Source organism: Anneissia japonica, unplaced genomic scaffold (assembly GCF_011630105.1).
Source record: "Anneissia japonica isolate Jap-2015-1 unplaced genomic scaffold, ASM1163010v1 scaffold1511_len2985839_cov193, whole genome shotgun sequence".
Classification (NCBI taxonomy): Eukaryota; Metazoa; Echinodermata; class Crinoidea; order Comatulida; family Comatulidae; genus Anneissia; species Anneissia japonica.
Window position 1 is genome coordinate 697,714 of NW_022685291.1, and position 11,058 is coordinate 708,771.

At 37.8% G+C, this 11,058-nt stretch overlaps 1 protein-coding gene across 1 annotated transcript in view; it reads left to right on the forward strand.

The window, feature by feature from the left end:
* Positions 1–294: 294 nt before the first annotated feature.
* The window catches only part of LOC117109938 (probable beta-D-xylosidase 5), a 17,444-nt gene continuing 6,680 nt past the window's right edge, over positions 295–11,058 (forward strand). Inside the window, exons 1-9 of the mRNA XM_033252439.1 lie at positions 295–667; positions 1,719–1,878; positions 2,908–3,078; positions 3,510–3,601; positions 4,071–4,557; positions 5,930–6,152; positions 6,967–7,056; positions 7,652–7,860; positions 9,886–10,089. Of these exons, the coding sequence (XP_033108330.1) occupies positions 357–667; positions 1,719–1,878; positions 2,908–3,078; positions 3,510–3,601; positions 4,071–4,557; positions 5,930–6,152; positions 6,967–7,056; positions 7,652–7,860; positions 9,886–10,089 (1,947 nt within the window). The 5' untranslated portion in view covers positions 295–356. The remainder of the gene's footprint in view (positions 668–1,718; positions 1,879–2,907; positions 3,079–3,509; positions 3,602–4,070; positions 4,558–5,929; positions 6,153–6,966; positions 7,057–7,651; positions 7,861–9,885; positions 10,090–11,058) is intronic.

The window sequence follows — 11,058 nt, forward strand, 5'->3', positions numbered from 1 at the left end:
AACATTCAATATTAAATTTCATATGTTAGTCATGAATGTATAAACTTTTATTTTGTATAGTTGTCATTTTTCATACTTTTTCAGATTGTTTACTAGAAGATTATCCATTCAGGGAAAAAAACACAATTCCCCTATGTGGATATTTCTAGACTTTTAGTATGTTCATACAGAGACCTTATGAAAATGCACTGTGCAAACTGAAATTCTGTTGCAAGTTTTTCAATCCTAAGATGTACTTTTCTTGTACAACTATTTATTATCTTTGCTGAGACTAGAACAAAGAGGGCGCTTCATATTGTTTTGTAAACAGACAGTAAAGTACCGTATCGTAAAAATGTTCGGAGTCTTATCATAAAATGTATAAACTTTTATTTTGTATAGTTATCATTTTTCATAGTTTTTCAGATTTTTTACTAGAAGATTATCCATTCAGGAACGTTTCGCTGTCGTGGAATGAGCGAGTAAGCGATCTTCTTAACCGGTTAAGCCTTGAAGAGCTGGTTTTGCAGCTTGCTCGAGGAGGATCAGGCGCAAACGGACCTGCTCCTGCAGTGCCTAGGCTAGGCATCGATGTATACAATTGGAACACCGAGTGCCTGCATGGTGATGCGTTTATCGGCAAGGCAACTTCGTTCCCACAGGCTATCGGCCTTGCAGCTACATTCAGGTAAATATACCAGAACGTTTTTCTAAAGCAGAAAAACGTTCCGGATCAGAAAAATGCAAAATGTAGATAAGAAATCCAGAAATGGACGAAACTTGCACAAAAACAGTCTTAATGACATGCTCTCCATTTTTTGATAGGGAGTAGGTGTAGCTTCCCCCTCCCCACAAGTAGGTCACAACCAGTGATCGATCCATGAATTTGAAATAGAGGGGGGGGGGGGGAGGGGGTTGTGGTGGAAGTTCAAGGAGGGACTTTCACAGATGGAATATGTAGCTCTGTACCTCAGGGGTCCAAAGTTGAAAGAAATCCCTTCCTTCCCCCCAGGAGATCTGATGAAAATGAGCTTTCTTAAAGCCCCATTCCCTGCAAAATTTCACTAAAATTAATTAATAAAAATTAAAGAAAAAATGCATATGCATTACTTTTTTTTATTATAAACAATGGAAAAATATTAGCATAAATTTTAGTTATGCAAAAGAATAAAAAAAAAAAGAGAAATACAGCCTATTTCTCATAGGAGATTACCATTTTCTGGGCTTTAACATATTTAACTGTATGTTTCTGTGCATGGTGATACATGTCGGCGCTGAATTTCGTGGTAATTATTGCTTGCATGGAGGAGGGCGGGAGGATGTCCAATTTCCAGGAGGCCGCTGCAGAAACAGCACAATTTTTTATTGCAAAACCAACATCATGTATCAGCGATATACACTACCATGGGTACATGGATGCAGGTGATGCTTATAAATGCACTTTCTTGTTTTCTGATAAAAGATCTGTGGAAAAAGATGACCTAGGATGTGGCATATTTTGAGCGATAGTCTATGGGCTTGACACATGTTATCTGATAGAAAAAAATACCCTGTCAGAGAGTTGCGGTAATATACAGTATAGTGCCATGGACAGCCATCCCTAATGGTGTGCATTGCCTATTGGTAGGCCCATATACGATGCACAATTTAAGAATTCATGCCTGAACAAAACCATTTTCTTAAATATATATGCTATCGTAACTTTCAATTTGATTTGTCTTTATTTCATCCTACTGCAGCCAAAACGTCATTCATGATGTTGCATCAGCTACAGCAAAAGAGGTTCGCGGAAAGTTCAATAGCTGGCGTAAGCAAGGCATTTATGGAGATCACATGGGCCTCAGTTGCTTTAGTCCGGTAGTAAACATTCTCAGACATCCACTCTGGGGAAGAAATCAGGTAAGGTCTTACAAATATATGATCATTAAATAAAAATCATTGGTGTTTTACACTGTTGGATGCAATAAAGAAAAAAGTTGGGTTTTTTACATCAATGTGGATGATCCATTCGAGCATTAAGCGCTGTGATATCTTTGATAAGAGCGCTCTATAAATGACTGCATTATTATTATTTGGAGTATTTGGAGTCAACACTCTTAACCAAGTCTATGATACCTGTGGTTTGCCCATATATGGGCATGATATGACTTAATCCAAAACATATGTGGGCAAATCACAAAACTCGCATAAATGCAGGGGCGAATCCAGAATTTTTCAAATGGGTTTGGGGGGGGGGGGTGGCACAACATACTCAAAATAGATTTTTGAGTAGCGCTTATTTCAATATATGCATTAAAATTTTAAAATGAAAGGGGGCACATGCCCCTGCGTCCCTACTGGATCCGCTTCTGTAAACGTCAGTGGTGGATTCAAGGGACGGGGCCCCAGCCGGCCCTGCGCTTCCCCCACCCCCTACTAAATTGTTCAAAATTTTTTTTTTAATGGAGATATAAAGAGAATTATATTCAAATTTTTAGTCTGAGAGTGCAATTTCCGGTGCCATAATCACAAATGCACTACCGCTTGAATATTGTTGCTGTCTCGCAAAATGACAGCATAAACATGCTTAAATGTGTGCGTTTGTGAAACAAGGGGGTATTCTTGGTCTTGTGCTGATTACCCAAGCCGGACACTCACTGCATACTAGGAAACCAACTGTGTTCCCTGTGAGCGCTGGACGACGCAACACAGCCTGCTGATTGCCGGTGGCAGTCTAAACGGATCATCATTAAAAAGGGTCTGTTGCGTGCACATCATAACGTTGCATTCTCCATAGAGTCAAGTCGGCCGACGACTGTCAAGCGCCGTAGGTGTCCGGCTTTAGATGTTGAGTTTGAATGATATTCTGGAAAGGACCATTTCAACACAGTTCCACAATGGGAACGGTATGCTTCATCTAAAATAAAAGTCTCCTAAAATTATTTGTAGGAAACTTATGGTGAAGATCCTTTCTTGACCGGTCAGCTTGCTAAAGCTTTTGTCAGTGGTCTGCATGGAAATCATCCTCGTTATATCATTGTAAGTTCTGGATGCAAGCACTTTAATGCTCACAGTGGACCAGAGAACATACCATCGTCAAGATTTACTTTCGATGCCAAGGTACTTTCTGAAAATTATCTTTTTCTAAGGACAAGTTCTATCAGTCTAAAACAATAGTGTACTCTTATGTAACAAATATAATTAAAACCATACCTGTCTGATGCTTGTCAAATATGGCCTCAAAAAATTGTTGGTACTTGAGTGTTCACTGTCAGATTTTATGTAACAAATTTGTGTTATTGTACCCATATATAGGCATGATGATGTCATATTACTCCCAAATATGGGCATATCACATTTATTTGTCACATAAATTTGATTGTGTGGGCAGAATGTAAGATCTTATGTGAGGTCTTGATTGCTTTTGTTGCGCAAGTTTCACCCCGGCCCCCATGCGCAAAAATAGGTACGTCTGAAAGCACCAAATTTTCCAGTCCAGTAAGTGTTAATTGAAAAAAAAAAAACAAATAAAAAATGTTGTTTTTTGACAGGTGTCTGAGTATGATTGGTATACCACCTATCTTCCTGCTTTTCAAGAATGTGTAAAGGCTGGAGTGTACAGCATAATGTGTAGTTATAACAGGTAGGGAAAGTTATATATATGTTTCAAGAAATTAACTACTTTTTTGCCAACTTTTTTTGACAACCTAGGAGGTATACTGGTATTAAAATTTGTTTAAAGTAAACCAAAACTTGAACTTACTTCCTACGTTTTGAACCGATGTGACTTTTATCAGACCTTCATCAGGCAACGCAACTAGCCGAATGCTAGTTGTCTTCCCTGTCGTCGGGTGGTATTTGACGATATGCGCCAGCGATGTTACCAATTGGATGTCGACGACAGGAAAGACAATTAGATCCGATGACATTGGTTCGAAACGTAGCAAGGAAGTTTTTGTTTACTTTAAACAAAATTCCAATACCAGTATACATAATTAAAAACCAAATGAAGTTAATTGATCAACCTAGGAGGTACTTTTTCTTTTCTATCATTGTCAACAGAGTACAAAGCATCAAACTAATACTAAATGATGGTTTCTTTCCTTCTCAAGTATAAATGGAGTACCTTCATGTGCAAGTATGAGACTCTTAAATGGTATTCTCCGCAAGGAATGGGGCTTCACTGGATATGTTGTTAGTGATCAGAAAGCTATAGAGTATGTATCCACAATGCATCATTACACAGACACACCTATTAAGACTGCTGTTGCATGCGTGGATGCAGGCTGTAACTTAGAACTACAGCACATTAACGTGCACCAAAAAGATGCAAAGAATGTCTACACAAATATCACGGATGCCGTTAAGCTCAGCTTGTTAGCCCAGGAACAAGTTGTAGAGTTGGCACGCCCTCTCTTTTATACACGTATGCGTTTAGGAGAATTTGATCCAGTTGATATGAACCCCTATTCTAAGCTAACAGACGAGATTGTGGAAACTGAGGAGCATCAGCAACTTGCTATTGGTGCAGCTGTGAAAAGTTTTGTCCTACTGAAGAATGAGGGCGCTCTTCCTGTTGGTAGTATAAAGAACTTGGCAGTGAGTATTAATAAATTTAATTATTTCATTCATTTATTTTTCCTCAATAATCAAAAACAAATGCAAAAAATAAAGGAAAGCACAGGACATGAACTGAAATTAATGTCAGTGTTTGTCTTCCAAAACACTTGTTTCCAAACACCCAAATCTAAAAGAACAAAAAATATTTGAATAGTTATCATCTGGTTTGCTTAATATTATTGTAGAACTGTTTTGATTGTTAATGAACCAAACACAATGGATGTTAACTTAATGCAAGCTTTCGTTGATGTTATCAACATGACTTCATCGGACTCAATGTTATCAACATGACTTCATCAGACTCAATATTATCAACATGACTTCATCAGACTCAATGTTATCAACATGACTTCATCAGACTCAATGTTATCAACATGACTTCATCAGACTCAATGTTATCAACATGACTTCATCATGCTATGTGAGCTAGCATCCGTTGTTTTGGCATTGTGTAATTGGTATTGGTATGGTCATTTATAATGCGCCTCTTCCTTGCGGTTATAAAGCGCAGTTCTTTTCCCTGGTCATTGGGTCCACATGCTAAGTGTTGCTGCAATGCAGATAAAGTGTCTTGCCCAAGGACACAAGCGAAATGCACAGCGAGGGATTGAAACCTTGACCTCGAGTTTGGGAAACCAAACCGTTCCTGCTGCGCCAAACCGCTTCCAATGCTCTCTGGTGCCAGCTCTATTCTTGTCAGGATTGGTTAAAGTTTTTATGCCCCATTATCTCTGTTGATTTTGTTCCCTAAATGAGATGGTCTCAATAATAGTTCTTTTGTCCCATATTGGTTCCGTTTTTATTATTTTAGTGTCATCCCAGTTTAGATTGGGGCCATGTTCCACCCTATGGTAAGTAATTGCCGATTTGTGTAGAGTATCTTGCTCTGTAGCCAGGACACGGGCAGAGTATGTCCACACTCTTGTTTGTTATTATCAACTTGTGTTCTTCCAGACGTTTCTTGAAGGGTCTATCTGTTCCCCCAATGTAATGAATTTAAACATAAATATACATTTTAATGAAAGACTATATTAACTTTTGATTTGATATGACTATATTAAAGTTTGATTTTATTTGATTATAACATTTATCATTTAAAATTAAACAGTAAAATTTATAAAGAAATATAAAAATGTGAAAATCTCATCTTACCAACCATTCATGGGAATGTTAGATTTGAAACTACTTAGAAACACTTAGAATATAACTTTATTTAACATGTAATAGTGTCCCAAAACATTTGAAAACATGTTTTCACTTGGGATACATGCAGAACTTTGTACTACAATTAAATTAGAAGGTTTTTATCAGTTACTTTTTTAATGAAATACTGGTATTGTTTTTATTTCAGGTTGTTGGTCCATTTGCAGACAGCAAGACTGCCATCATTGGCAGCTATCCTCCTCAAACTGAGCCTTCGTATGTTAAGACTGTACTAGAAGGCTTAAGCAGAATAGCTAACAAGACAAGCTATGCAGGTGGATGTAATGACCCAAAGTGTAAAGACTACAATCAGACGGCAGTATCAAATGCTATTCGAAGTGCAGACTTTATTGTAGTTTGTTTAGGAACTGGTATGTCAGGCCTGATATTTACCTCTCTGACCACGGCGCATAACAATACTCACGTCACCGTCATGCAATCCCAAGTTAACCCTTGTACTACCCCTCCTTCCACCACCATTAAATAAGCTGGACACTTACTGCGTTGTACGACGGTTGTAAAATGGTCGTACAAAAAATTCAACTCCCCTCCCTGTGAGTAGAATACGACACGACGCTGTGTGATGAATGTCAGTGCCAGTCAGATCATCATTAAAAACAATCTGTTGAGTGTGCATCGTGGCGTTGCATTCTTCATAGAATCGCCTCAGCAGACAACTATCAGCCGCTGTGAGTTCCCGGCTTTAGATAAACCACTGATTAAATGGTTACCTTTAGGATAATGACGTAATCTATATATTATAAACACATGCTCAATGATGGGGATGGGTGAAGATGACTGACTGTAAATCCAGTGACCAGGAACTGTTTTTTTTATGTTCTGTGTTGTTTCTCTTGCGATTTTAATGTTTTTTGTGTACTGGGCCCTCTGGGAGAACAGTAACTTTTTACTGAAGAGGTAACCCAGTGTAAAGAATAAATAAATAAATGAGGGCTATTAAATGTTTTGTATTTATAATTATGAATTTATTTAGGGCTATCCCCATGACAATTTTTTGTTTTAGTATGAAACATGTCTTCTCTCAAATTTACTCCAAATTCTGTTTAAAACTATGATATGCTGCCCTCTATTGTCAATTCAGATGTTTATTGTTTGTTTGGGGTGACATGTTTTGCTGTCGATACTTTATTTAATGTATTGTGTTTTCTTTTTTTCCAAAATAAGGTGTGGATATTGAAACTGAAGGCAATGACAGAAGTACATTGGCATTGCCTGGACAACAGAATACCCTCCTCCAGGATGTTGTTGCCAATGGTAGGAAAGAGGATAACATTTTATCTGCACTCCCTTTGCTATATGATTATTGTAATAATTAAATAATAATAATTGATAACTTGATAAATAAAATAAATTGAATTACAATGAAGATTTTTTTCTCTATTTTCTCAATAAAATAACAATGATAAACAGTGATGATGGATGGATGGATTTATTTGGTGTAAACACCAAGTATAACACACGAAAGTCTGAAGAAGACTTGTTTCCATTGGTGTCCTTCTGGTAGTGACTTGGCAGTACACAGGGAGACAATCCTCTACTCTTTTCCGAAGAGTGTACTACATTTTTTTAACGTGCACATGGGCCATAATGCGCATGGGACCAAAGGCTTAAACATCTCATCCGAAAGACACTATTGTATCTTGCATTTCAGCCCTCTGGCTGAAATACAAAGAGAGCAACGATGGGAATTGAACCAGGGGCTAAGAAATCTCCACGGTTCAGCACACACACACTGGCTACCAGTTAGGCTGACTGAGCTAAGCTACTCTACTAAATTATGATTTTAATTATGGTTATGATTATGTTTCACAGTTAGAAATAATTTAATTTTTTTCTCTTCTTTTCCAAGCCTCTGGTAGGCACATAGTTGTTCTTCTATTCAATGGTGGACCAGTGGACATCAATTGGATGGTGCCACATCCTGACATCACTGCCATCATGGAGTGCTTCCTTCCTGGTCAGGCAACTGGTGAAGCCATCAGAAGAGTCTTTGGCAATATTGATGGTGCTAGTCCAGCAGGGAGACTTCCCTACACCTGGCCAAAGAGTCTAACACAGGTGAGAATGGTGTAGTCAAAGGAGGCTTTTCCATGTGGAGAACTTGAGATAATGGAAAGTCATTATATGACCCATCCAATAGAACTAAAATGATAGGACCCAAAATGAATGGCTGAGCAAAATCTCTCTTGCTCGGCCATGTGCAATAATAGACCTTTGAGTCCTACTGTACTTAAGAACTAACAATCAGAAAAGGGTCAGGAATATGCACTTTTACACTAAGGAGCTTTCGATTGCACGGTGACGGTAGGACGTAGAATGTAATGACGTCACTAAAAGTCATCTGCGCATGCGAGGACGTTAAGTTTACCTCATCGAGCAGATTCTTGAACGCAATTTATACCAAATCTACGTATGCAGAGAACGTAGGACGCCAGGTAGGATGGTCACGCATGAGTGATTCCGTTCTAGCGTCGCGTCGTCGCACAAATCAAAAGCTCCCTACTGTCTTTATGAGGGATCTTGGAAACAATACCCAAGGGATAAGGTTTAGCGGAAAGCTCTATTTAGTCATATGGCCAGCTTCTGTTCTGCAGATCTGTTCCCCAAAGTGATTGATTATGTTCTGCACCTGATGGTAGATCATTACATACGTTCTGGAAGTATTTTCTTATGCAGCTTGAATTTCTTGTGCTTTCCAACCAAAAAAAAATAATAAATTCTCATTTTAATTAGGTACACTACCAAGTATCATGAAACATTCTCTTCAAAATAGCCCAGAGAACTATCCCCTACTAAAGTTAACAAAGATTTCTACATAACTTTACAAAATTCTTCTAGTAAAACGAATACCAGGACAGACTTAAAAGTAAACATATACAAATATTTGCGTTCCTAAAAATATAATACATTGAGATTTTGATTGTAGAAAAATTATATCCTCCACTTTCCCCTTCCCCTTCACTGACAAGGCAGTTCTTGACTTTATATTTTGTAACATGATGTGCTATGAAATTGTATTTTGTTGTGCTACAGTGTTTTATTACACCCACAAAAATTAGGAGAGATAATGCAACCCTTTAGAATTTGAAACCCTTTGAATTCCTGCTCATTATAAAAACCTGTGAGCATACTGTGTAATGTGACTCCATATAATATCCTTGATACTATATGTAGTCACATTATACATATAGTATCCTTGATAATTTGTGCCTTGGCATATGTACTGCTACATTGCTAGACACATTGTCTCCATATTTTGTTCCAAATTACATAAAGTTGTCAATGTCATGATATCAAGGTGTTTCCCTTCTCAATTCCAGAAGAGTGAGATGACACCTGCTACATTAATAATTTAATAGGCCTATAAAGCTCTACTTTAATTTCCATTCACCTAGGTGTTTAGGTGACAAAAAGGAGGTTTCTCGCTGCATAATTTCTTCAGTGGCTTGTCTAGGAATATTGACATGGGAGGCCGATCGTGGCGGGTAGGGTTAAGTGAAGGGGTGATAATTGACGGGCAGTAAGCAAATGAAGGTGATATGAGGTACCTTTTAACTAAGCGCAATTTTTTGCTCAATAAACTTCTAGTTGAGGGTGCCTGGTAGGTGGAGGCCTTTTTGGAAGTGTATTCCCCACACTCTTAATTTCTTGCCTGCCAGGTCATTAAATATAGTCGTATCTGAGCGAGCACAATGGTATCACAAGACAACTTACACTCCATTACACAGATTAGAGTTGTGATGTTTAATTGTACACAACATAATATTTTGTGTTCTTTAGAAACTATTAGACAACTGATTTCTCATAAATGAATATACTTAAGTTGTTAGCAAGTCAGATAGACCTATCTATGTACAACATATGGTACCATTCAGCACTCATAGAATTTGCAAAATAAGGCCTCTCAAATAAGTGCCTTTCTTGAATAAGCAACTCACAGAAAGTTACGTATAAATGCACTTTATTGGGTCATTTACAATTAAGACATAAAATTAATATCAATCCCCCGCTTAAGTGATTCAAACGATACTTATGAATGACAGGGTCATCTTTAATATGCAGGTTATTGTTGTCTTTCTGCAGGTTCCGCCGATGTCCAACTACTCTATGGTGGACCGGACGTACCGTTACTCCACCTATGAGCCATTGTTCCCATTTGGATATGGACTTTCCTACTCAAAGTTTGAATACAATGAGTTTCAAATAGCACCCTCTAACATAAAACCATGCAAAAATATCACAGTAAAGGTTACAGTTCAAAACATCGGAGATTATGCAAGTGATGAGGTAAATATGGTTACTGTATGTTATGAGACTTTATATAGATTGTAAATTAACACAGAAAATAACATACTAATTTAAAAAAAAACAAAGATAATTACAACACGCAAGTTAGAATCATCTATTACCAGCTTACCATATTTATTCATGTAAATGCCCCACTTAGAATAAACTCCCCCTTCGAATAAATTCCCCCTCCAGAATCTCATTTGGAATAAACGCCTTCATTGGATAAATGCCCTCCCCTACACCCCTCCCCCACCAAATGACAGCATCATTCTCAAGATATTGTATTAATATTTCACTCCAATAAAATTACATTTTTTCTAACCGGGTTGATAATTATGTGTTGTAGTTCCACATTTACAGTGAAATTAAGGGGCATTTAATTGAGATTTTACACTAAAATCGAATAAACACCTCTTTCGAATATACACCCCCTCAAAAACCCTTCTCAACAATGAACACCCTGGGGCATTTATTCAAATAATTAGGGTATATGTAAATATTTTTAAAAAAATGAGGCTGTGAAAGTTGAGTAAACTACACTGCTTTATGAAGTCCCACACTCCATCATTCATTAATTGGTGCTTCAGTACTATCTAGCGAGGCCTTGACTGTCGCAGACCTATCGTTACTCACACAAACCTGACGCGACAACAAATTGCATTGGGCTGCATTGTACGATGCTGTCTTAGTTGGCCTTTCGAGAGAGAGAGACTGACAATGTTCAGCAGATGGTGCAGTTGCCATGACCAGCAACTGGAGGAGAGTTGTGACATTGATTGGAAATGTTGCATCAGATCCTTGTGGGTATCAGAGAATAAAGAAATCTGTGATCTGTGTGATCTGTGATGTTGAATCATCTTAACCAATCATATGAAGGGCCAGATCGACATCATATCAAATAAGGTTTCATAAATGTGTTACAAAGAGGGATTTGCCACAGTTTTGGATACACTAAACACAGAACAA